Raw genomic sequence first — 26,599 nt, 5'->3', positions numbered from 1 at the left:
AATTAAATGTAGGCGAAAGCGCTACGATAGTTACCACAAGCGCACTGCTTCTTCGGTGCTTGGAGTGTAGAAGCAGCACACGGAGCCAACTTGCGCGAAAGGCCAGAGCAATGAGACTGAGAGCAGTCTTAGGCGCTGGGCACGCCTCTAGGTAGCCGTTGCTAGGGAAACCGGCTAGCGTCCCTAGAATCGGAGCACGCGCACCAAAGCAACTCTGCTCGACCTTCTTGCTGCGTTATCAATTGGTGGAGCGCGGACCAATTGGAGGAAGCCGGAGGGGCGGGGCGGGGCAGGCGCTGTCTCCAGAAAGGCGTTCCTGTGGACTCGCTCCCTGACTTCCGGGTCACGGTGCTTGCGAGGAACACAGCGCGAATAGCGTCGTTTCCGTTGCCGGCTGTTTGCAGTTGGGGAAACCGAGGCAGACTTCAGCTCCCTCTAGTTCTTCCGCTCCTGTGAGGTGGCTGCTGTTTCTTTTTCTCTCGCCCCGCGCTGCTTCCGCGCGGGTGCGCGAGCCCGGCGGTGTCCCCCGTCCCACGGCAGATCCGCGGGGCGCCGGGGACGGCGGGGCTTTGTGCGAGCCGTTTCCGTCCACTCGCGGCCAGCGCGCGAGCTGGGCTCCGCCGGGCGCCGACACGGGGACTCGCGCGCAGCGACTCCCCGAGGTCTGGGGAGCTCGGGCACGGCGAGGCTTGCTCTGCCTCCGCTTGGCAGTGCTTTCGTCACGATGAGCGCGGGCTAGACGGGTTCATTTTCACGGCACAGTTCAGCCCATCTCGATGTGCACCGTTTCTGCACCCACCTGCGGGAATTTCAAAACTGACAGTTTTCTCAGGCCCTAGTGTAGAGATGGTGGATAGGTGGGAGTGTTTAAGGCAGGAAGGAGACCAGCGTTTTTGTTTGTTTTTAAGTAATTACTTACTTGCATTGCTCCCATCACGCTTCATTTAGGAGCTGAAGGTTTTTCTTACGACATAAAGATTCAGTTTTGTTCAGGGTATAAGTCATTGCCCTTAGTATTTCAGTCCTTCCCCTGTGGGACGGAAAATGAAGATTTAGGATGTGATCTACTACTCGGTGTTCAACTTGTATACTTCCATTTGTGAGCCATATGTTGTGTTTTTGTTTGTTGGCGTCACCCGACTGTGGGATAGATGTAACTGGAATCAACCATAAGGGAGTAAGAAGAGCTTATTATAATAACAATCGTGATACATGGTATATTTGATTTAATTGTTGCTTAGTTGGGTTCCTTTTGTTCCTGAACTGTTGAGCCCCAATTTTCAGAGTGAAAAATTAAAATAGGGAACTGAGAGCTTGAATCTAAGTAAGTAGTTTTGATTTTTACAGTTAATTTTTAAAAAGTGATAAATGGGCCATTTGACTACCATCATTTAATCCAAACAGTATATATTACATCTGTCATTGTTTTCTTATATTCCTTAAACACTGCTACAAAATAGACACAGTGGAATAGCATAATAGATATTAATATCATTTGAGATTTGATGAGTTGGATAAACTAATTTTTGTCCATTTTAAAATCTAATATAAGGTCATTAAACCTGTCATATATTTCTTTCTCCAGGAAAAAAAATGTTTATTTCTTTGTGGGACTTCTTCTATGGGCACTTTTTCCGATTTTGGATGAAATGGCTCTTACGACAGATGACTGGAAAGTGTGAATTGCAGCGAATTTTTGATACCTATGTAGGTGCACAAAGGACACACAGGATAGGTAATGTTATTTGAAAAAGGATAATAAAAAACAAATGAAATTTTAACTCTGAATATTTTTTTCTCAGTATTCACAGTGACAGAGGCACTCCTTGTATATCCTGATCAAGTCACTTAAACTCAATTTCATAATTTTTGGAATCTAGCATTGACTCCTTCCAGCTCTAAAACTGTATGATCTTACAGAAAAAGAAAAGGATTATTGTTTAATTCCCCATCTGTGCCAACAATTACTTACTCTGGCTCCTGAAATTCATCAGTTGTTCCTAGATTATAGTTATAAACTATTCTAGAGAAAAATCTCTATACTTTTATAAGCCCTTTGAAATTTTCACCCAAGTGCTGGGAAAGAGTGAGTGTCTGGGTCTGGATCCAATTTTATACCCAGCATCCTTCATCAATCTTTTAGTCTTTTATGTAATTCATGAAAGGACAGTACTAGGTATACAGTGATCCTTAAGAAACATTGTTAGACTCAAAATATGCACTGTCCCCTACTCTAGCCAGTAGCCACCTGTGGCTGTTGAGCACTTGGAATGTGATTAGTATGAATCGAATGTGTGGAAGTATAAAATATGCACTGGGTTTTAAAGACTTCTTGTAAACAAAGGATGTAAAAATATCTCAGTTATTGTTCATATTCATTATATGTTGAACTATTTTGGACATATTGGTTTAATATATTTTAGATATGTTGGTTTAAAATAGTGAAATTAATTTTATGTTTCTTTTACTCCAATGTGGCTACTCTAAAGTATACACATGGCTCACATTTTGGCCTGCATTATATTTCTTTTGAACAATACTGCTCTATTATCTTTTGAAATTCATCAGCTTTCAATGCATAATTGAAAATATTGCTTTAAATTAGAATAAATATGGTGGAGGTCATTTCTTTCTAGCCAGGATGAAGACAGGGATCAGCTGCAGTTCATGCTCACTGTATTCCTGGAAAACCGTGACTCAACCAGGCCTTCTTTTGTATTAAACAAGTGTGCTACAACTAAAAAATCCACCCCTGTGAGATTGGGGAGGGGGTGTTGGTATCCAAGGCAACATGAAAGGATGACAGACTCAAGGAGAGAGTAAGCCCCAGGGCAGCTGGATGATTGAAGTTTATTACTTCCCTACTTTCCTCACAACTTTGTGGCTGACTTAAATCATTGCCTGCTCTTTGGATTTGCCCTTTTAACTGTTCTGAGAAGAACAAAGTACCTCTTGATAAGAAATCTTGGCATTGTTGGTGTTTTCTAGTGTGGGAGGAAAATCATACTTTGTGGCAAAAACATTTTTCTCGAATTTTTCAAATTGTTGAGAAAAAGACTTTAAGCACGTGTACCAGAAAAAAATTTTAAATAAACCAATAAAAATGTTCTAGTCATTCTTGAAACAGAAGACAAGAATGGAGTAGCTGTTTTGCTGTTTGTCTGGTTCGAGGATGGTTAGGCAAATAATGTAAAGTCTTTTTATTTTCACCCCTGTGGTGGTGTATGATTCAGTTGCCATCTCCCGAAATTGAAATGCTTTCTCCTTAAGGCCAACAGATGAAGAAAATGTAGTAGAGAACCCTCTCGCTGAAGTCTTAGGCTGAGTTTCTAGGACTCAAGCTATTCTGAGGCCGCCACACGTCAATTGCAGTTCTTAGTAGACACGTGGGTCTGCACAGAAACAGATGACTCTAGGGAACGTAGGTTGACTTCACCTCTTTGGCTGTGGTATGTTGTGTTGGGTTGAGGATTTTGGAATCATATTTAGTTCTTTGTACTGTAAGGATGAAATTTTAAAACATCTGTTGTTCAAGTAAAAATGAGCTCTTATAGAACTATGAAAATAATTTATTATTGGCTTGATATTTATATTCTTTGATTACAGAGTAATTCACAAACAGCATTTAAGTGATAACTTTTTTTTTTTTTTTTTTTTGGTCTTTTTTCATTTCAGAAAATTCCTTGGTGTACTCCAAGAATAAGGTAGGGTCATATCAAGGTGATAATTCCAGAAAACTTTACTGGGAGATAACTTCCTCTTTAAAAGGATGCTTCAGTTTTAGAGTTAATAATATCAGTGTCCTATCAGAAGAGTCTTTGCTGTAAAAGTATTGAGTGAAATTTTCCCACTTTAGAAGTAATACTGTATTTTAAAAATATTTTCTCTGCATGTATGTGCTTTTCATGCACAAAGAAGGTATTTGAATAACTTATCCCGTTCTGAGGTTTTGCTTGTTTATTTTGCCTCAAGACTCGATAGTTTTAGGGTAAGCAGGATCTTGGGGGAAAACCTTCTTTTAGACTGTGTCCTTAGCATAGGTTCTTATATGTGAGAAAAAAATTAAACAATTTTGGGTAGTTATATAACACGCTGGTCATGTACCTTTTGATCCAAAATATGTCATACATCATGTTATTAGTCCGCTTCTACTGTGTAACAAACTCATGAAATCTCAGGGGCATATAACAATATGTTATTTCTTGCTCAGTGACTGTTGGCCAGCTGGAGAAACTCTTCTTCATGCTGGTGCCAAGTTCAGGTCTGTTACAATTGTCTCATTCTGGGACTCAGGCTGCAAAGGTAGTGAGTACCTGGGGAATGTTCTTTGCACAGTGGATAGTTGAAGCCCTAGCCACAGAGACATGTTTTAAATTTCCTGGTGTCATATCCATTACCATTCCATTGGCTAAAGTAAGTTATATGGCCACACCCAAGTCAAAATAGAGAAATACACTTTGTCTACCATTGACCATTACAGGGGAGTGAAAAATTGGTACCAATAATTCAGTCTACTACATGCTACATGTCCCTAATAGTAGGTTACATTTTCTTCTGTGAATACATGTATATGGCAGAGGTAGAGCATGGGTCACCTACACCACTGTTTGAGATCCCATCATAAATCACAGCCAGCATTGAACAACAACCACTAATAAAGGAATAGAATAGAAAATAATTAGAAAACATTGGTCATGATAAGGTTAAATATTTCATGAAATTTTAATTTTAGTTATCTGTATGTATGTCCATATGTTTTTATTTATTTATTTAATTAATTTTATTTTCTTTTTATCCTCATCCGAGGACATTTTTCCATTTTTTGTTCAGGTAGAGTGGGAGGGAGAGAGAGGAAGAGAGAGAGAAACAGCGACGTGAAAGGGACACATTGAGTGGTTGCCACCCGCATGACCCAACCAGGGCCGGGGACAAACTGCAACCAAGGTGCGTGCCCTTAGCGGGAACCAAACCCAGGTCTCTTGGGACCCCAGGCTGATGTTCTAACTGCTGAGCCAAACTGGCCAGGGCTTGAGTTTTCTTCTTTGTGCTCTTCTGCATTCAAACATTTTTTGCCTTCTATTCAAACATTTTTTGACTTCTGCATTAAAATTTTTTGTACATATATTTTTATTATGTAATTTTTGAATTTTATTAAAAGGATTTGCTTCATAAGTGCACTGTGGTGGTAGGTCATTTGCTAAGAGAACCTGTTGATTCTCAGTTTAGGAAGACTTCATCTGAAACATGTTGCTCCTCTTTCAGTTAATTAAATAATTGCTTGAGTGATTTAAGCCCTACTGAAAATTTGAAACAAATTTGGCTTCACTTTGCATTTTAATATCTGCATTGTAGGGTTGACCAACTACCTTGAAACTTACTGTTCTTTTTCAGTTGTAAGGGATTTTTCTCAATCAGCTGTTTGTCTCATCAACAGGTTTTACAGAAAGCAACACTTACTGTTCGCGGTGAAGTGGACAAATGTGTAGAAGATATAATGAAACAAAAGAATATTAGTTCTGAGAAGGATGTCAGGTATGCTGTTCTGAGAGTATTCTTTTTTACTGTGTGCCCACAGCCTGTGATTGTGGAGATCACACCCGGTGAGGAAGCACTGAGCCGGAAAGGTTGTGGAGAGCATCTGGCCCCACCCTTCACTTCAGTGTGTGGGGACTGAGGTCCGGAGGGTGAGCGTGGGAGCAGAACTAGCGCCCGTGTCTCTGGGTTCCCAGCCCAGACCTCTTGCTAGTTTACTGCCTTCTCTAAGGTAACTTACCGTGACTTTCCCAAAGTTAAATAACTGTGGTTACCATGTCCTTCTTGTCCTTCAATTTCTCTGTCCTCCAGGAAGGTCCTCCCTCGCTCCGTAGTCTGTCAGGGGCCCTTGCTCTGCCCTGTCTCAGAGCTTTTATCCTAGCACAACCCCCATACCATAATCACTGATTTACTCTTCTTCTCTCCCTAATAAATTTTAAATTCCATAAGAGAAGGACTTACTCCATTTTTGAGTTCTCAGGGCCAGTACACTGACTTGTAAGTATTTAGCAATTTATTCTTTATTCAGCATTTTCTGTGTAAGTATAGAGGAAGGAGCAGTTTATTTTGCCTGGAACAGGGAAGGGTACAGGAGAGAACCGTGAAGAGAGTTCCACAGAAGAGGTGACATTTAAGCAGGACCTTGTTGAATGGGTAGGGAGACACGCCATCAGAGGGAGAATGACAACAAGGGACCGAGTGCTGTCGCGTTGGGATGATAGGGAGTCTTGTAGCTGGGCACTGAGCGCATGCAGAGTGCTGGTTGGAGAAGGGAACAGAGTGCTGGATTCATGCCACACTGAGGGACAGATGTTGTCCTCTGGGTTTCTTGTTTTTTAAAGCAAGCACACTATATTATCAGATACGGATTTTGAGGAAAATGGATGATGGAGGGAAGTTGGCAGAAGGAGTACAGAGAGAACACTTAGAAAGCTGAGTCATTCGGGCAAGAGATGGCAAAGCCATCAATACATCAGCATAAATGAATATGTGATGAATGCTTTGAGGACACTTCAGAGGTAAAAAGGATCAGGGATTGGGGATCTTTTGATGTATTGGTGGAGAGAAGAAAGTCAGAACTGGGAGGGTTCTAGCTTGGGGAACTAAGGATTAGTGATGTCATCGATCGGTCTCACTACTTGTTAAGAAAAAGCATGTTTCCTTGGGGAAGATAAGCTGTTGTATTTGGGAGACTGAGATAACCTGTTCCAGACCTGTTTGTCATATATGTATTCTTGGAAAATTAGGTCTGTTGGTGGTAACTGGCTGTGAAGATTTGGGAATGTAGGAGATTGCTCAGGGAAAACATGAAAAGAAGAGACAGTTGCAAAGTTTGCCCTTTCTTCCATGTCTTATCCTCTTTCTAGACCCTGATATATCATATCCTTCCTGATATGTTATATAAAGTTTTGTGTTTAAGGAAGCTATTGATGCTTATTGTATTAAATAGAAAGCTAGGAAATTGTTTCTAAATAGACATTTGAACCATAAGCTATGGAGGCATTACTTTATTATGATGAGAAGGAATGATTTTTTTAAATAATAATTTTGTCATTTTCAGTTTTAAAATCTGCATGAAGGCATGCTTACTGCAGATATCTGGTTATAAACAGCTCTATTTGGATGTTGAAAATGTGAGAAAAAGACCATATGATTCTGATAACCTGCAACATGAGAAGCTGCTTCTCAAGGTAAGTTCCATTTTCTGCATTTGGAGTTACTGAACACTGGAAAAATAAACCAGGCTTGAGCTAGTAAGGTCTGAGTTCACATTCTCTAGATTTATACAGCCATCCAGTTTCATTGCCCATTGAGAATTTTATTGTGTTGATGAAAGATTTTTAGTTAACTCTTTTTGTAATTTTCTGGTAAGCATCATTAAAATATATTCAAATAAATTGTATTTTAAATGCTTTTAATTATGAAATATATTATAAACATATAAAGAGAAATCTGTTAGTAATTTTTGAAAAGGATCAGATAAAACCCAGTCTAATTATTGGATTTAGCTTCATGGCCAGCAGAGTCTTGACCCTGTTTTAAAGCAGGATCACAGGCTTCACATTTTATTTTGGGTAGCAGGAAACTCCTTTTATTAGGAGGACTTGATTCAACAATGCCTGAAATGGTAATGAAACAAAAAAAGGAAAAAAAGTGTTTCTGTTCTGCAAATTTTCATAAACTTATCAACTTTTGTGAGTCTGTTTTGTGTGATGATGTGTGGTGTAAAATTTAGAAAATGATTACAGATTTTAAACTTTATTTTTCATTGATTAGTTTGTTGCTATATAACACAGCTATCTTATGTTATGTTATGATAGCTGTCTAATATTTGATCTTTGTCTTAAGGAATATACTCAGTTAAAACCAAGTCAAATTATTTTTTTCTCTTAAAGCAAAAACAAACAGAAAAGCTCAGATGCAGACAACAGCATGGTGCTAACCAGAGGGAAAGGGGGGAGGTAGAAGAGGGTAAAAGGGGGATAAATGGTGATGGAAGGAGACTTGACTTGGGGTGGTGAACACACAGTACAATATACAGATGATATATTATGGAATTGTACACCTGGAACCTTTATGATTCTGTTAACCAATGTCACCCCAATAAATTCAATTGTAAAAATAAAATTTAAAAAATAAAGGGGGAAAAACACAGTAGTTTATCATGTAACTAAGTAGTAAACTGGCTCCCCATTTGGGGGCGGGGGGACAGGGTAGTTGATTAAGGAGTTCCTAACCTCAATTAAACAAGTCATACAAACTAACCAAGAAATATATTGACATTAAATATTTCACCTTTGTTTTTTTGTTTAAATGGTTCAAATATTCAAGTCAAGAGGTTCTACTGGGAAGGTCTAGAGTATTCAAGCTTCTATTCCTTGACTAGGAAAACCATCAGTGAAATTATTGAGAGGATAAAATTGAGGTACTGGCCATCAAGAAATAGGATTACAGGAGAGACCATAGGCAACTGCATTTAACTGAATTAAGAGAGGCCAAAGAGAAGATAGAATAAATGAGAGTTTAACAACTACGAGTGCCTGGAGAAAGATCTCAAAGTCAAAACGTGAGCTCAGAGCTGGCACTAGGAATGCTAAAAATATTAACAGCCTTTAGTAGTCATATATTAGACGTAAGGAAGAGGTCCCACAAAAAAACCTATGAAAATTTGTAAAATAATAATCATGAGTTAGACTACTATCTGTATTATTTCTTCATGATTCCCCCCCCTCCCCCCCTAATTCAGACCCATTTTCCTTCTGATTAGGGAAAAAATCACCTACTCGTAGAATAGAACCTATTTAAGTATACAGTGTCAGAGGCAAGGGCCAGGTACATAACACTGTTCTCAAGGATGTAGTTTACCAATTCTGGTATTTATATGTGTTACTTAGTAAATAAAGACATCTCATTGTTTTAGATTTCTGTGTATTTGTTGTCATTTCAAATCTGTTCTGTAGAAAAGTGTTTTAAATTGGAATAAATATGCTACATTTTTTATGATAGTTGAAAAGTGCTCTAAACATAGTCTTTGTTGAACCTGTAATTTGACTACAAAAGTTATTTCATTGAAAGCATTCAACTTACTAGTTATATCAGCTATGAGAAGGAAAAAATCTTGGTAACTTAAGAACATCACTATTATTTATAATATGGAAGCATGTTTGTACAGCTTTGGAATCTTCTCATGCCCACAAAAAAGTTGAAGGCTAGAATCTCCAAGCAGTGGGCTGACATTGGTTTCCAGGGTGATGATCCTAAGACAGACTTCAGAGGCATGGGCATTCTTGGATTAATCAACCTTGTGTAAGTGAAAATGAATTTTCTTTTCTTCTCTAAATGAAATTACATGTAATCTCCAGTCTAGTTTCCTACTGTCGCTGAATTTTAATCACTGCAGTGCTAAAAGTATTTTGTAATGTTTTGGCAACAATAGAAAGACATTGGAAATGTACATGTGTGTGTGTGTGTGTGTGTGTGTGTGTGTGTGTGTGTGTGATTTCTTTCCTTACCAATGACTTTCCTCTTCCTCTCTCTTCTTGGCCTCCCTTCTGATACATCTTATGGAATTATTTACACTCTTTTCTTACTTTTTTAAACCTCTTGCCTCTTCTCTCTTGGCTCTCTGATTCCATTTTGGGCATTATAACGAGATAAGATGATTATAAAGTCTCTTCACATTTATTCTTTGCCATATGTGGTAAGTGATCTAAATCCCAGACTTTTCAGAGCCTATATGGACTCTCTCTCCTTTTCTTCTTTAATACTTATGTTTGGGCACATATAGGAAATTGCAAAATATGTAACTAAAATCACAATTGATAGCCAAAACTATTCTAGAAAGTAAACTGGAAGATTACTTTTCTCCTATAAGGATACGCAGATGAAGAGATTCTAGTGTGTGGGCCTATCCTTGGTTTGTGATTTATGGACTACAAAATACCTAGTATGGGAACCTAACCATAACAAGGTTTAGACAGCTACTGTAAAGAAATTAACCCTGAAATTGAACTAAATTAGGTTACTATTGAGAAAAAGTAGCTAAAGTATCTAGGTCAATATGGACAAGGCTATTTTGGGGGTTTTACGGAAGACAAGGTTTCAGTATGTACAGCTTTCTCTGGTTACCGAAGTATTTACTTTTCTGTAATACCTAAATTTTATGAGTATGAAGGTTCCCTATAATTATTACTCTCAGAGATAAGCAAAACACGGTAGTCTTAATAATAATGACAAAAAAAGAGATTGTACGTTCCACTTTGATAAACAAAAAGTTAGATTTTAAGTAGAAAAGAATGTGCTTTTTTTCCACTTGGAAAAATTATGAAAATTTTTAAATGTATTATTTTTCAAAACACAGGAATTTTGTTGTCTGTCTGCTTTAAAGGCCGTCTTGGTTCTTGGGACTGATAAGCTGCACAGATGCTTGAATCCACTCACCCTCAGTTACATACACACTGTCGTGCGTTTCTTCTCTTAACTTCTGCCTAACCTTGCTTCTGACTCTTCCTCAGAAGTCAAGTTTTTTAGCATTTTCCAGTAATTTAAATAATTTAATAGAATTTGATTCAAGATTGTGGTAAGGGATTCTGACAGACCTTTAAATGACTGACAGATGTTTTTGTGCTATGTAGAGCTAGCATCTACTAATTTGAAAAATTATGAAGATTCACTCTGTGTTTTAATAATGATTTGATTGCCAGCGATGTACTGGGAATGATTAAAAACAGAGTTAGCTTCGGTTCCTCTGCAGCCACATCTGTTGTCCTGTGTGTGAGCTGTGACACTCGGGATCCAATAAACACACGGTCCGGAAGCAGGCTAGCTGTCCACACACCCTTGTGTAGTTTTACAACGGAGTTGCTTGGCCTTTGTCATCTACTCTCTTGAGAAGTTTTGTTGCTTTGAGGGATGGCTGGTAGTTTGATAGAGAAAGACATTTTGGTAAATGAATGCTGAGGCAGGTGAAGAAGAAAGGATATTGTACAGAAAATGAATTCAGAGAGACTGAGGAAATGTGAATGGATGAGCAAACAGAAGCAGAAAAGTAGAAGAATATACAAGGCTAAAAATGTATGTAGGAAGGGAGGGAGGGACGAAAGGAAGGAAGGGTGGAAGGAAGGAAGGCAGGCATTCAGTATAGTATATTGTAAGGAATGGTTATCCTTATTTACATAGATGTTACCATTTCTTAAAACTGTTGAGATGAGACTTGACTAAATAAGTTCAGCAAGGCCCTGGCCTGAGTTTCTCAGAGGTTAGAGCATCGGCCCACGGCCCAAAGGTTGGTGAGTTGGTGAGTACATCGACTATTTTATAGAAAATTTAGAACAAATAAAAAGAACTAGATTGTTTTAAAGGTAGGTGGAAAGTCTCTTGTTAGATCACTTATTTGTTAAAATACCTTCAGGTCTTGCCAAGGGCTCGTGTTCTGTGCTAGACAGGCCTGATAGCTCAGACGTCAATTTCGATGGATTCAGAAGCATTTCTTAGTTCCTGGAATACTTTGAGATGGAAGTTGATCGGAGTGGTGGTGGCAGTTACTGGACTATCATTTTGACAGTAACTTTTTAAATTGCTTCTAGATAGCTTCAGTTTGAATGACTTACACTAATTTCATTATTTTTCTTAAACTTTTTTAGGTATTTCAGTGAAAATTATACCAGGGAAGCTCATCAGATTCTTTCCCGTTCAAATCATCCAAAATTAGGGTAAGCTGGATATAGTAAAGAAACTGTAAGCTCTTGAATTCAAGTTTGTTAGATCATCTGAATTTGAAAGTATTTCGAGGTATTTTTAAAATGAGATTATTTTAATTAATAAGAACTTTAAAGGATATTGCATGATACAGTATTTTTAAGGCCGAATATGATCATAAATAAATTTTGTATGTATTTCAATATTTTTTATCACAAACTATGGTTTATAAAATAGGGATAAGGACCTTTATAAACTTTTTTTGAGAAATAGATTTAAAAATAGGAAATAGTTTTGAAATAGGAATAGAAATATGAGTAATAGCTTTTAAAATTGTGGCATGAAATGTAAATTGAGGTTATATTTATTAGTTTTATCATATAATATTATTTTTATATTCCAATGATACTTAGATTTGAAAAAGCATTATAACAATATTACATCACAAATATAAATACCCTGATAATGGAAGAGAAAATGTCAGATTACCCAGTGTATTTCAGAAATCAATGAGAATATATATACTGTACTCCTTTTAGTTCTTTTAAGGATTTTGGTTTTCGATATTTATGTGACCAGAGCTTTATTTTTATTTCTTAGATTATATCCAGAAATCAACAGCATCTAAAGAACAATTTTTTAAATCTATTCTGGTTTATTATTTTTTAATATGTAGGGATTATTGTAAAGTCAGTACTGTGATAGAAATGGATCCAAAGTAACTTTATGTTAATTCCTTGCATAATTTCAGTTTTATTTGATGAGCTATTTGGCTAGCTGGTATAACTAGTAATGTTTCTGACATAGGTATTCTTATGCAATAGTTGGAATCAATCTGACAGAGATGGCTTATAGCTTGCTGAAGAGCGAAGCTTTGAAATTTCATCTCTACAACTTTGCTCCTGGTGTACCAACAATAGAACACTTTCATCAGTTTTATTGTGAGTATTAAAAGGAGTTAAAACTAGATGTTTCTAAAAGAATTTTTAAGTCATTAGGAAGGTATAATGTATGATACCTCTATCATATTAGTATTTGGGTAGGATCTTTGGAAAAATGGAAGGTAATGGAAGATGGGTTCCCCAAAGTATTTTGTACTTCAATTTCTGTATTTGCTGATTTAAAATATTCAGTGAGGCAATTTTTTCACATGTATGCAAATTTAGCATTTATGCAGTTTTCTGTAAGTATCCATTTTTCAATCAACTATAAAATGAATTTTCCCTCTTGAATACTGGTTAATGAGTACTGTTGAGTCAAGGACAGACCATTTATAGATTATTTTGTTACTCTTATAAGGAAATTTAATTTTAAAAATGTCCACCCCGCCTCCCCTTATTTCTGGCCCAGGTTGTCTCGTGTTTGGTTTTCCTACAGCAGTCTCACTACCGCTACATTGACTCAGGCTCCTCCAGTCTCCTTCTCCAGGGGCTAACCATTTTGAACAGCTTTTCACTTAAATCTGATCTTCCTCCTCCCAGTTCTCGTTATTTTCTTTCATTTTGTTGCTGGGGAACAAACGACTCTGGTTTGATTTCCTCTCCTAAATCTCTCATTGACTTCAGCATAGCACCTAAAAGCCCAGGACTCTGATAACTGCCTCTGGAATTTGTTTTCTTTATGAAATGTATACTTGTTTAATACTGCTCATTGAACATAAATATAAGAAGAAACAACCCCCTCCCCAAATTAAGCATTTTACCATATTTAAATAAATAAAGGAGTGTGATAGGTAGGGAAGCAGTGCACAGTGACCTCTGTCTAGTTCTTTCCTCATAAAAATGGGTAACTAGAGCATCTTGGGCTACTGATAACCCCAGTGCCCTCAACACCAGCATCTTGGTGCTGTCTAGGAAGAGCGTCAAAGTAATATCTTGGGTAAAAAAGTCATAATAGGCTCAGTCTAAATAGGGTTTGTGGTTTAGGAGTGATTTTAAAATCACAATTTTTGTTCTAATATATCTATTTTAATATTCTCATTAAATATTTGTAACATTTTCAGGGTTAAATTGGCTACTGTAATGAGGACATTGAAAAATAAAAATGTTAAGCCTATTTAGAGTTTATATATTCTTTTAAAGACAAGAAGTTGCTGATAGTTCATTGGAAAATGTGGAAATAGCTCAGATTTAGAAATAAAATAGAAAACAGCTTTCCTGTCATTTATCCTTGTCCCACATTTTCTTGTTACTTTCATATTTGTGTTTCAGGGGTCTCTAGGGATAACTCCTTTTTCTATTCTCAAGGTATCTTTTGACAGTATTATATCTCTTAAGTTTGAGAGACTGTCGAAATTGCTGTTTATTTTGAACATACAAAAAGTATTTATAAAGTTCCTCAGGTTTCTAGCAGTTTAAGATAATTTCTGATTATTATAGATTATGGAATTTAAGGGATGGTTATATATATTTTTAAAATTAGATGGTTTGTGATATCACTGTTGAGCACTATATGTTTGTGTGTGTGTGTTTTTTAATTACAGGTTATCTTGTCTATGAATTTGACAAGTTTTGGTTTGAAGAAAAGCCAGAAAGCATTATGTATTTCAACATATATAGAGAGAAGTTTCATGAAAAGATTAAACGACTCTTAATGGATTATAATGCATCACTTACTTTAAAAATATGAATCATTCCTATTATCTTCTATTTCTACCACATTTTGCACACACAACAGAATTTATATGTTGTAATAGAAATGATCTGATCAATTACACTGCTTATATATAATTTCCTACAAAAATATTTCAGAAATTCTATTTAAGAAAGCTAGTGGACAATCAGTGTATGTTTACAATTGTTTATACACTGTCCTCCAAAGGTACCTTATCCTTCCAAAGATCGCCTCTGTGAAGTCATGGGAACTGCAGTTTGGAACTTGGGACTTAGCCCATTTAGTATTAACAGTACAAATCAGGTATTTGTATCAAATTGGTTGATTAAAATGTATAAATGTGAGTTTTCACTTTTATGTGTTATAGCTGTCAAGTTGGTATCTTTGCAAAGCTCTTAAAATTTTTTGTTTTTGAGTTTGGAAATGATTGTTCTTTATTTCCTTTCTCTTATTTGATTTGTAGGTTAATTAGGAGGGAGAGAGGTTCTCCGTGGTTTTCATTTGCTTCTCACTCACACATCACTGTTGCTTCTCTGGTAGAAACAAGAGCACAGGCGTGTCAGAGGGGAGAATCACGCCTCCTTTGCTTTGTCTGACTATGTAGCATAATAGATAATGAGAGCACGACAGTATCGATGACACACTTTTTTGTTTTTAAACGCCACACTTTAAAATGTTACAATATTATTTTGAAGCTTAAAGACATTTTCTCATCTTCAGTCTTTGCTTTTTGTCAGTTGTAGAAAAGAACTGTAGTTAGTACTTGGTGTGAGAGCCTTTTATGGGGCTTCTCTACCTGTGTGTGTTTATGAAAAGAGATCTGTTTGCTCAGTATATCTTGATTGTATTCAAAGGACAGTTGCTGTTTCAATAAAGCTGTCTTTGAACTTAAACAAAAAGAAAACTTAAAGCATTTTAAAAATCTCAGTTAACTGTCATTGGTTTATATTACTTACTGTTAACTCCTGCTTCTAGATGATGATGTGTGGACTGTATGGATGTCCTTTGAGTTAGCAGTCTGTGGGGTTCTCAAGTAGCCTGAGGATGATGATTGTGCATTTTATACAGCTTTATCCTCCTAAAATCTCAGGAGGGCAAGCAGGCATGTTAAGGGTTCCATAGTGATGAGATTCCAATGGGAACGATTTTTTTCTTGGTATGTTTTAGACATTAGTTCTCAGAGCAGAGTTTGAGGATAGGTTCATGTGATTACTAAGTTCTCCTTAAACTCTACAGAAACCAGCCTGTCAAAGACATAATTTAATCTAAAGCACAATGACAGTTTGTACATCCTCTGACATCTTTGTCAAGTGTTTAAGGGCTTGCTCTGAAGTGATTTATCAAGACCTGAGGCTTTCAAGTATTTGTTCGTGCTTATTAATGAACCTTTCCTCAGACTTGCCAAAGAGGAAAATGGTAAAACATACTTGATTGGAAAATAACACATGTGGTGGTGTATAGCACATTAAGAGTACGTGCATTCAAATTATGATTTTCTCAACAAGATAAAACTATTTTAAAAATTGGGTTCATTTTATTACAACCATGGCAGCTTAGCTATTCAATATTATAGGAGTTTTAAATTGGTTTCTTGTAGGGGACTCAACTTTGGAAGTGTCTTAACTTAATTTTTTTTTTTTTTTACATGTTTTTAATGTTTCATCATCCAACTAGAGTTCTGTGAGATGTAGCAAAATCCCGATAAGAATCAAGTGTTAACCATTAAAGTTCCTTTCATCATGGTGTTTACCATTACATGGAAAGCAATTCTGTTAGTCTTTGAATTTTCATGCTGACAGTACTTACCTTTATATTTTAACCTTTCAACAGCCGAGATCTTGAACTGATTTAAACCTTTGTCAGTATCTTAATAAAAGAATGACTCAAGTGTGGAAGGGGAAACTTTTTAAGTAATTAAGTTTTTCCCTTTCTAGAGAGAAAAAAAGTCTTATAATATTTTTTTAATGTCATTAGAAAGTTTGCTCAATAATGTGCTGTTTAAATCCACCTCTATTTGTAATGCATGGATAGTGTTTTGTTTTTGCTTAAACTAATCAGTGGCCACCTCAGATGGCTCGGCAGTGAGCTGGGCTAAGCCACCAACAGAGTCTAAGGTTTGGCAGTTTGGGTGTCAAGCTGTGTCACTAGTTGTAAAAACGAGTGTAACTGTGCCTTCTGCCTTCTCCGTGGGAGTGACATGGATGGAAGAGAAGTGGGATCATGGGTCTGCCTGCCTTCCCTTCTCAATGTGTCATGTTGGAATTTTGTGTAGTCTTAACATCCATGTTGAGAACATTTCCTGTTTCTGTAATAATAACTACCAGGGTAGTTCGAGAACTGAAGTAGCAGGAAAATTATGTTTGTTTTAGCATCAGAAAAGTGAATCGCTGTTGAAATGAATTGTATGTGCCAGACTGAAGAGAGTGTGCCAGTGACAAGAAAAGTCTAAACAAAATAATTAAGTGGTTGTAGTTCAGATGTGTTCTGAAAGACAATCTTTAAAGAATGGGAGAAATCAGGGGATATCAGTGAACCGCTCTTTGTATATATGGTGATATAGTTAGAAAACTCAGTGTCTTCCTGGCACCACTGAGAGTTTAAAAGCAATCTTTTTCTTGAGAATGCCTATCCTGATTCTGTGTTTTAAGAGCTACTTGGATTTGTATGTATGTTGCTATGTGAAAACCCATGTTCTTGTCATTTTTACTCCAGTGTTCACAATGGTTAATGTCCGTTACTCCCCTCACACTCAGTGGGGTAGAACTTGCTCAAACAGTTGCTCTTTCCGTGAGTGTGAAAGTGCACAGTTGTGGCAGAGCAGGAAAGATTACATGTTGTCATGGCACAGGAGGGAAGTTGGGCCTGGAGAGCAATAATGCTTATTATCCTTGAATTACTGATGGGGGACCAGCAGCTATTTTCTCAGGATAAATGGTCCACCCACCTTCTCTATGAACAAGTCTGGGGAGGCTTAATTTCCGTTTTCATATTTATGAACCTCTCCGCATCAGCAGTTTTTTCATGTAAATTCATGGAATCGTTAAAAATCTGAGAGAAAAAATTCATTACCCTTTTCCCCCCCTGGCTTTAGCTTCTGACAAATTTTTATTTTATATTTTATTTTGTTTTATTGATTTTTTTAGAGAGAGAGAGAGAGATTGATGTGAGAGAGAAACATCAGTTGGCTGCCTCCTGCATGCCCCCTACTGGGGAATTGAGCCCGAAACCCGTGCATGTGCCTTGACTGGAAGTTGAACCGGGACCTTAGTCCAAGGGACAATGCTAAATCCACTGAGCCACACCGGGTGGGCATGACAAGAAAACTTTAAAATGTGGTGCAGGTAAGACCCAAGTACTACAATACTAGGATAGGGCGAGTCTATGTTTCTGTTCAACAAATATTTAAGCAGTAGCTTTCCCTGGAGTTGGTTAGTAACTTAAATAGATTTTTGTCTACTTTGGATAAAGCAGCTAATTTCTGTGTAAAAGCAATAGTTGAAATGTGATGTCATTTTGTTCGGAATGTTGTGAGCAAATAAAAAACATGTTGAAACTGTAATGAGCCTTGCTGTTAATACATCTGCTCTCTTCCCATCTTTTCATCCCTTATTTAAGTCATTTATGTTCATGCAACAATGCTTTTCTTATTTAATCCTTTAACCATGTTTCTATAAAGTAAATCAGAATACACAGAATTCTTTTTTGTGACTTTAACTCATCTGATAATTACCTGTTTAAAAAGTTATTGGACAAGAACAATTTGGGCTTTCTGGTCCTTTTGTTGCCATTCCTTGTTTTACCAATATTTGCATCATTGGGGTGCCAGAAGGAGAAGAGAGAGAGCAAGAAAGTGAAAACCTATTTGAAAAAATAATGACAGAAAATGTTCCTAACTTGGTGAAGGAAATAAACATACAAATCCAGGAAGCACAGAAAGTCCCAAACAAGATGAACCCAAAGAGGCCCACACCAAGACACATCATAATTAAAATGCCAAAGTTTAAAGACAAAAAGAATCTCAAAAGCATCAAGAGAAAAGCAGTTAGTTGCCTACATGGGAGTTCCCATAAGACTGTCAGCCAGTTTCTCAAAAGAAACTTTGCAGGCCAGAAGGGAGTGGCAAGAAATATTCAAAGTGATGGAAAGCAAGGACCTGCAACCAAGATTACTCTGGCCAGTGAAGCCGTCATTTAGAATCGAAGGACAGATGAAAAGCTTCCCAGACAAGAAGAAGCTAAAGGAGTTGGCTCTTATACTTTTTTAACTTCTTGTTTATTTTTTTCCTACTTCTTCTGCACTCAGTTTGTAGGCATGAAAAAGGTTACTACAGGTTTTAGTGACAAACTTGGCTTTGCTGGAAACAGGCCCTGAAGATTCAGTTTCACCTCGGTCTGTTCCTCCGTCTAACCAAAGGTCCCTTGTGGTTCTAAAATTCTGTGATTCTAGGACAGATGCCATGGTTCTGCAATGCCCAAGTGGATACAGTGTCTTAGATTAGAACTTGTTAGAGACGCCATAAAATATAGACTAAAAATTTTAAATCTGTACTAATAACATTTAAAGTGAGTTTGTGCCTCTTGAGTTTGAAGACCTTCATTCGCTGTTGGGCTGTTCTGTACGGAATGTTGTTCCGTATAACTATCCTTGGTGTACCTCAACTCTTACATGCGCTGTAGACCCAAAAAGACTAACTTTAAAAGGCATTAGCAATACTTTATTCAATATATTAACTGACAATTGGGTTAGTAAATAAAAAGAAAACTCTAATATTTTCTTTGTCAACTGCTCATTTTAAAGTATTTATAAAGTATATTTTGCTCAATTTTCCTTTTTCATCAGTTTCAATTATAATGAAGACATGTTAAAGTCTTTTATACTCAGTCATAAACCACCACCCCTTTCTGTGCACACACACACACACACACAATGGTCAGTCAAATGCAGTGACTTATCTGGACATGACATGGGCCAGAGTGTGTACTGAGTGTCTTGCTTTTCCTCTTTAAAACATATAAAGTCACAAAAAATAAAAGGTATTAGTTTTCCTTAAAAAAAAAAAAAAATAGTCCAACATTTTCTACTCTACCAGAATTCCTTTATCTTTTTAGGATGAAGTAAATGGAATAGTTTTGTTTGTTTAATCATCCAGTTAGCAAAGACTCCCCCGGTGTGCGCGGCTTTCCATGAAGACGGTCATGTGGCGTAGTCCACGGGCTGCCTCGACTTCATCAGCTCTTTCTTCAGCCGCTCAAAGCACACGAACATGATGACATTCCAGGATCCCAGTCGCAAGAAGGAAGGTACTAACCTGGGAAAATGCACGTCGTTAGTTTGCCTGGAATTCTTAAAGCTGTTACTACAGGCAGCTTTTTCCTTTTCCTGTTGCCGCTCTTCTCAAATGAAGATGCTTAAAAGCACCTGTTCATCTTTCCTTCTGTCTGAAATGAAGTCTCACCTAGAAACTACTTCTTTCATCTACCTATACTGCTTCAAAACATCTATGCAAATACATTTCCACCAAAGCTTGTCTCCTTTTTCATGGGCTTTTCTTTTTGAGGGGAGGGGAATTTTTTGCTTTGTTTTTAGGAAACTATTACAAGAGAAAGTGAGAGGAGAAAGCAAAGACCAGAGTCCAGAAATTAGTGCTGTCTAGATTTTGGCAATTCTTATCTTTAGAGAGACTATCCAGTGTCTAGGTGTATCTTTTGGTTTGTTTTTGGTTTTTTGTTTTTGTTTTTTTTTTTTGTTTTTTGGTGGTTGTTTTTAAGAATTCTGCCAACTGAGCCCTGGCCGGTTTGGCTCAGCGGTTAGAGCGTTGGCCTGTGGTCCAGAGAGGCCCGGGTTCGGTTCCCGCTAAGGGCATGTACTTGGTTGCAGTTGGTCCCTGGCCCTGGTTAGGTCGTGTGGGTGGCAGCCACTCGATGTGTCACTTTCACGTCGATGTTTCTCTCTCTCTTCCTCTCTCTCCCTCCCGCTTTATCTGAATAAAAAAGTGGAGGAATGTCCTTGGGTGAGGATTAAAAAAAAAGAATTCTGCCAACTGTGCAGAACAAAGAATTGACTTTGAATACCTGTTTGCAGCAATGAAATATTCCAGGAGACGATATCATTAGTTAAATCTGCCTTGGATAAATTTTTCAAATATCATCCCCAAAGATTTTTGGAGGGGTCTCTTAACATATTTTTTCTGACTCTTGGATGTGTATATGTGTGTGTTTTAACTAAGGTAAAGTATACCTAACATAAATTTACCACGTGAAGTGTATAATTCAGTACCATTAAATACATTCACATCGTGTGCAACCACCACGGTTATCCGTCTCCAGAACCTTGTGTCATCAGAACTTTTGTACCCATTAGAAAGTAGCTTCTTGCCCTGGCCAGTGTGGCTTAGTTGGCTGGAGTGTCATCCTGTGTACCAAAGGGTCTTGGGTTCAATTACCAGTCAGGGCACATACCTAGTTTGTGGGTTCAATCTCCAGTTGGGGGGCATACAAGAGGCAACCAATCAATGTTTCTCTCTCACATCGATGTATGTTTCTGTCTCCCTCTCCCTTCCTCTCTCTCTCAAATCAGTTTCAAAAAACAACACAAAACAGTCATTTTTTTTGTGCTTGGGTGAGGATTAAAAAAAATAACTCCCCACTGCACCCTCCCCTCAGCTCCAGGTGACTTTCATTGCACTTTCTGTCCCTACAGATTTGCCTACTGCAGGTACCCGAGATAAGTAGAATCATGCAGTATTGTCTTTTTGTATATTGCTCATTTTATTTAGCATAATGTTTTCAGGGTTTAACCTTGTTGTGACATGTAGTTCCCCCAAAATAAATTTGAAAAAACTTACTGTTTAATGACTGGTGTAAACAACTAACATATCCATTCACAGTTAATTGTATAATGTATTAATTTGTATGAATGTGTATGTCATAAATGCAGATTGTGGTGAAGTGGCACCTTTTATATAAAGTGCACAGTGCATTTATGCTTATTTTACTAGGTCTGAGGCCTTGCCTTACACTTTTTAAGGGTCATAGAATTTGGTTATTTTAACCACTCGTCAGTCCTTGTGGAGGATTTCCATACGTTAGTTGATACTATGTTTTCTTAGGAAGGTAATTTCCAAAATAATATAATATTGCTTTGTGGGAAGATGTGATCCACTGTACAACACTAGTTTCTACGTGAGTGTGATAATCAAACCACATCGTCTTCTGCATCCCTTTTCTAGATCAATGGCAATGTTTTCCCTCTAGTTTGGCTTTAATACAATCTAAAAAACTGAGTCCATTACATTAAAAGAACCAAATCTTGTTTTCTCATATGCGTTTCCTTCGCCTTGTAGTTCTGCCCAGAGTAGGCAAAATACTGTCTACATTTCTAATAGACTGAGACCAAGGGAAAGGTCATTGATATTGAAGAAGCCTTTGATCAAGATTGAGAAAAATAACTAGTTTTCCTGCACAGTGGCATTGGTGGATTAGAGAAGTCTGTGGCAAGGAAAAGGAACCACTCAGTCTACTGCATATTCTGTCTGGTCAGCGACATCAATTGTTTAGTGGAGACTGTGCCAAAGCACACAGACAGCCTGGGCACAATGTTATAGATACAGGACATCATAGCCCACCTACCCTTTGAAGAAAGCTGACGGTCCTTCCTTTATGAACATTGTCATTATGCAGTTGGGCACACTTGTGTACTGCCCTGGTGTCGAATTTATAAATCTGGTTTTCACCACATCCATTGGAGAAGACAGAAGCGTTGTGCAAAACCCGGCGATGACAGCCGACACGAAGTGGCAGGGCAGGTCATCTAAAATGGACCAATGGAACAGTTTAGCATCAGGCTTTAGGGAGGGGCTGCTAGTTTTTAGTTATCAGATCGTGGTACACCTGTTGATACCAGGAAGTCGACGTGGGATGTCATAAATAAATACAATAAAAGATTATAATAGAAAATGGTGGCAAATAGTACATAGCATAGTGGATTGTGTTTTAGGAAAATATCCTGTCAGTTTTCTCTATGCCTTTAGAGTATGGGATAATGCCTGGTACATAGGCATCTAATACTTTTTTTTTTTTAATTATTAAAGTCATTGTCCCAGGAGAATCTCAATGTCTCTAGAACCTGTTAGAATATTATTTTCAGGAAACTATCTGATGATCCTACATTTGGATGAAGCCACTGATGAACTCAGGTAACAAGCTCATTTGGATACAGTGCAGGATGGACTCACTGCCTGAGTCCTGCTATAGAAAGAGTAAGATGCTAACAAAAGCTCCATTTGTATTAAATGAGAATAACACTGACATAAGAATACAGTTGCATTTTGTTTTTGTTGCAAAAAATTTTCTTCTGGCAGCGAAAACTTCTAAAACTTAAGGTTTGGTCTTTTTCTGCTCCTCAAAAGTTCAAAACCACTCTATTACAAAGAAGGGATTCGGCAGAATGTGGCAAGAGACGCTCCGCACTGAAATGGTACACGTGCAGTCCTGTTCGTTAGGTAACATAGGAGGTTACCTGCTAGGATTTTGTTTTTCACAAGGGTCTCCTTCATTAGGTCGTACGTTACTAGCTCTGTACAATTGATGACGACATTTCTTGCCAGATTGGGAGTAGTCCCTGGTATAAAAAAGAAAGGAAATGTTGAATAGCTCCATTATATGATAAGGTGCTAATTGGATTTAAAGTCCACCTGGAAATTAGTTACCTTTCCAAAGGCCCGTCAAGCCTTCAGTGGTTGCTATGATTCTGTAGGCATTGTAAGTGCCAGTGTAGCGAGGCTTTGGACCATGCAGATGGCTCTGCGCCTGAAGTCGGACCTTCACGACCTCTGTGGGTTGCCCGATGAACACTGCCACTCCTCCGGTCGACAGCCCAGCTAAGATCCTGCTTCCTAAAGTAGCTGTTGAAATCCACAGGAAAAAAATATATATGTTTATCAAGCAAAAATGAAAAAAAAAAAAATCAAGACCCAGAACACATCTATATATCTTTTTAATTTTCATGGTTAGTATTACTGTATCTTTATATCTTTTTCTACTTCCCTAAAACCTGCGTGAGTGTTGATCATGTACTAAGTACGTGCGATGTCATACTGCGGCTAGAAGACTTCGAAGATGCAATTTTTTTAAAATGAAGACTTTCAAGGAAAAAGACAACACAGTGCCTATTTAAACAGCTTAATTCTTTCCTGTGTTTAGTTCTTTTTTTTTTCAGTCTTTCCCAACTTGGGGGGAGGCACCGGCTCAGATATGATGTCTGCTTGCCGATTTGTTAGGAAGACCACTACCCTGTGGGGCAGGGCATGTCCCCCTGGCTGTCACCCCGCCCCGGGGCCTCTGGTGGCTTACGGTCTTTCCCCGCCGCGAAGAACTCCCCGACGGTGTCATAGAGCCCGATCCTGAGCGAGGCAAAGCTGATCTGTCTCTGGAGGCCAGCGGGCAGGCCGCTGTACAGCTTCACCGGCCCTTCTGTTTTCGCCAAGGTGGTGATCGTTCCCAGGACGCCTTTATACTTGGGGGCCCCGGAGGCTGGGGATTCGCCTTGGATCTGGAAATGAGAAAGGTACAGGTCAGAGGGAAGTGAAAATGGAGTAGGGGTCCTACCTGGTGAGGAAAAGGCGAAGACGGATCAGGCTGTCCTCTGTGGAGAAACCTTAAGCCAAGATTTTCCCTAGTATTCCTATTTTCAATTCCTTTTCCCTTCTCAGCAACATTTTATCTATCTATCTACCTACCTACCTACCTACCTACCTATCATCTATCTATCATCTATATCATCTATCACTACACGTATACGGAGCAAGACCAACTACAATGCACATTTGACACCCCCCCCCCCAACTCTCTAGAAGGCAGCAGCAAGGGAAGATGCCCCTGCTGAATCAGAGATGGAAGGAGGAAGAGCTTGGCTTGTCAACTCCAAAGCAGTTGCTGTTCTGAGCTCTGCGAACACTCACCTTCAGGTTTGACAGTAACCACAGTCAACCCATCCTTCCTGGCCCCTGCGCTTTCGCTTTCGCAGTTCATCTGGAGAAAGTTCCAGTTTCCCGCCTAAGGCATCCAGTCCCGTGACAAGGCCAAACTAGTTTTTAAGGGGGCCACCTGCCCTACCTACCTGAGAAAGGGTGGGAAAACCAAAGCCGGGATCAGATCTCCCTCCCCCTACCTGGAGCCGGACTTTGGCCGTGTCCAGCGGGAAGGTGATCACATCGGCCACACAGGCCCCCGCTCCGGCTGAGAAGATCTTGATGGCCATGCTGGGAGGCACTTCCCCGGAGGCTGTGGGGTTCCCCATCCTCGCTCAGGTTGCGGAGGGGCTGCAGTCCTGAAGTCGGCAGTTCTCTCTGCCCTTCTCCTGTCTGCCCGGCCCTGGGGAGGCGGGCGGCTGGCAGCGTTGGCGGTGCGGTCCGCGGCGGGCACGGCACGGGCAGCAGGAGCGCAGTGGAGCCGAGCTGGGCAGTGCTTCCTCCCCACCGTCGCGCCAGGAGCACCCACTGCCCAGGCTGGCGGCGCCGTGCGTCCTGCCCTCGGTGGGGCACTTATGTAGGCAGCAGCTGGGCTGAGCCATGCCAGATCTCCAAAGACTGGGCTGGGGGCCTGCGGGGCGGGCCCTGGGGCGCCTGGTCCCTCCCACCTGCATCCTTGCTCGGCGCCTGGGGAGCCCCCTTCACCCTCAGCTCTGGAAGCGCACCTGGCCGGCTGCGCCCCGAGCTCCGTGTGTGGGGAAGGCGCACCAGTAGCTGGTATCCTCCGTGGCTTCTGTCACTCTTCGGCTGTACCCCTAGGCTGGGCGGGGAGCCGCTGGGGGCTCCCCAAAACAAGCGTAATCTCAGTGATTCTGGTACAAGGTCCTGCGGATCTGGGGCGGTCTGAGGCAAGAGAGGGGCTCCCCAGGAACCTCGCAGGACCAGCCAGGCTTCCCTCCCCTCATTTTAACTCACCCTCCTTTTCCCTCTCTAACCTCCAAATCCAGACCTGGAAAAAATCCTGGGCAGAAACAAAGAACATTTTGAACTTTTAAAAGAAACATTTTCATTTGAGCACTTTTTGGAGGACCATGTCCGATGAGACAACAGACATACAGAAAGCAAACAGTAAATTGCTAAAGCTCCACTTGAAGTGAGATGTCACTTGCTCCTAATTTCTTGGGAGGGTGCAGCGGGAAGGACAACGCAGGCCGCTCGGTCCAGTGCAGCTATGCTGCTTCCTCTGTGACCTGGGCCAGTCACCTGCACTACTAATAGAATGTGGTTCCAGGGCCATCCCAGGGGAGAAATCCTGCTACTCACTTACCCAGAGTGATCAATTAAACATTGTACCAGTGTGTTTGTTGGAGGATCTTTTCCTACTTCTGTCCTTGTGCACAGATACATTTTGAGCGCTCACGTATTCTTTTGGTCCAGGAGCAGGGAACATAAGACATGCTACCCCTAGAGAGTTACCCCCAAATCCTCTCTATGAACTGGTTGTGTGTCCTGTGCGAGGAGCCAATCTGAAGGGGCTTCCAAGGGAGGTCAGGCTTGAGGGACATCGAGGAGACTGTGTTTTCTCCTCTGCAAACACCTGTCGAATGAAGAGCACTTGAGGAAGTAAGTGGGGTGCGGGGAGGCAAAGACGTGGGGGGATGGAGTGTGAGAATTCGGGAGTGCATGCTCTGGGCCTCACTGAGAAACTGGATGGTGAGGAAGAAGAGAAGCAGGCTAAGATGTTGGTGGGAAGAGATGAAGCTACAGAAGCCCAGTGAGGCCCGTTAAGAGCAGATCTATTCCGAATGCAGATTCGTGTTGTCACCTCCCGCCCGTGTTGTAGATTACAGATGGCCAAGTGCTCTTACATCAACATCACATTTAACCTGTAGCGAAGACAGCTTTATGAATGGCTGGACAGGGAATCACAGATTTTTCAGAGATGACTCCAAGGACATAGTAAGTTATGATGATGTCAACTGACTGTTGTGAGGCAGTTGGTGAGGAGATATGATTTTAGGAGGAAGGAGATGAGATCAACTTCTAAAGTCTTGGAATTATTGGAGAGAAGGGTATTTATCGTAGGTAGAGAGCTACCTCAGGAAGCTGCCCATAACATGATGAGCGAGCGAGAAATCAGCGCTGGGAGGTATTTGGGAGTTGGCATGATGGACGTGATGGTAGAGGGGACACTACTTGGGAGTGAGCACAGTGGACAAGGTAGCGGGTCAGGGCCAAGCCATAGAGGTCCCAGAGTTATGGTCTGGGAAGAATGTCTTTGTCAAAGGT

General features: G+C 39.5%; 2 protein-coding genes across 5 annotated transcripts; one reads left to right on the top strand and one right to left on the bottom strand.

The window, feature by feature from the left end:
• The first annotated feature begins 329 nt into the window (after positions 1–329).
• On the top strand, positions 330–19,638 carry ELMOD2 (ELMO domain containing 2). 3 transcript variants are annotated; one of them, XM_036241220.1, is made up of 9 exons: positions 330–457; positions 1,586–1,735; positions 3,676–3,704; positions 5,435–5,532; positions 7,094–7,223; positions 9,206–9,339; positions 11,676–11,744; positions 12,538–12,671; positions 14,213–14,677. In XM_036241220.1, the coding sequence occupies exons 2-9, from the start codon at positions 1,594–1,596 to the stop codon at positions 14,356–14,358; spliced, it is 882 nt and encodes a 293-aa protein (XP_036097113.1). In that variant the 5' UTR covers positions 330–457; positions 1,586–1,593; the 3' UTR covers positions 14,359–14,677. The 3 variants fall into 3 exon arrangements, with proteins under 3 accessions (XP_036097113.1, XP_036097114.1, XP_036097115.1); XM_036241221.1 differs by having other exon boundaries at positions 354–457; positions 14,551–14,647; XM_036241222.1 differs by lacking the exon at positions 14,213–14,677 and adding an exon at positions 19,452–19,638 and having other exon boundaries at positions 355–457.
• Positions 19,537–24,639, bottom strand: UCP1 (uncoupling protein 1). Of its 2 annotated transcripts, none has more exons than XM_036241224.1 (6): positions 24,511–24,639; positions 23,667–23,892; positions 23,051–23,245; positions 22,861–22,962; positions 21,972–22,152; positions 19,537–19,651 (listed from the first exon to the last, which is right to left on the bottom strand). In XM_036241224.1, the coding sequence occupies exons 1-6, from the start codon at positions 24,637–24,639 to the stop codon at positions 19,537–19,539; spliced, it is 948 nt and encodes a 315-aa protein (XP_036097117.1). The 2 variants fall into 2 exon arrangements, with proteins under 2 accessions (XP_036097117.1, XP_036097118.1); XM_036241225.1 differs by having other exon boundaries at positions 23,694–23,892.
• Positions 24,640–26,599: the final 1,960 nt, after the last annotated feature.

Source organism: Molossus molossus, unplaced genomic scaffold, assembly GCF_014108415.1.
Source record: "Molossus molossus isolate mMolMol1 unplaced genomic scaffold, mMolMol1.p scaffold_m16_p_4, whole genome shotgun sequence".
In the NCBI taxonomy this organism is placed as follows: Eukaryota; Metazoa; Chordata; class Mammalia; order Chiroptera; family Molossidae; genus Molossus; species Molossus molossus.
This window is presented reverse-complemented; position numbering and strand designations above follow the sequence as displayed.

Bases quoted from the DNA above. Each gene is read 5' to 3' on its own strand.
- UCP1 (XM_036241224.1), bottom strand. From the start codon at position 24,639: ATGGGGAACCCCACAGCCTCCGGGGAAGTGCCTCCCAGCATGGCCATC. The intron at 23,246-23,666 runs GTGACAGCCAGG...GGATTTCAACAG, and splicing joins ACCAGAGGCCCCGGGGCGGG to CTACTTTAGGAAGCAGGATC. The intron at 19,652-21,971 runs GTAGGTGGGCTA...GCATTTTCCCAG, and splicing joins CCGTCAGCTTTCTTCAAAGG to GTTAGTACCTTCCTTCTTGC.
- ELMOD2 (XM_036241220.1), top strand. From the start codon at position 1,594: ATGTTTATTTCTTTGTGGGACTTCTTCTATGGGCACTTTTTCCGATTT. The intron at 1,736-3,675 runs GTAATGTTATTT...TTTTCATTTCAG, and splicing joins ACAAAGGACACACAGGATAG to AAAATTCCTTGGTGTACTCC. The intron at 12,672-14,212 runs GTGAGTATTAAA...TTTTAATTACAG, and splicing joins ACACTTTCATCAGTTTTATT to GTTATCTTGTCTATGAATTT.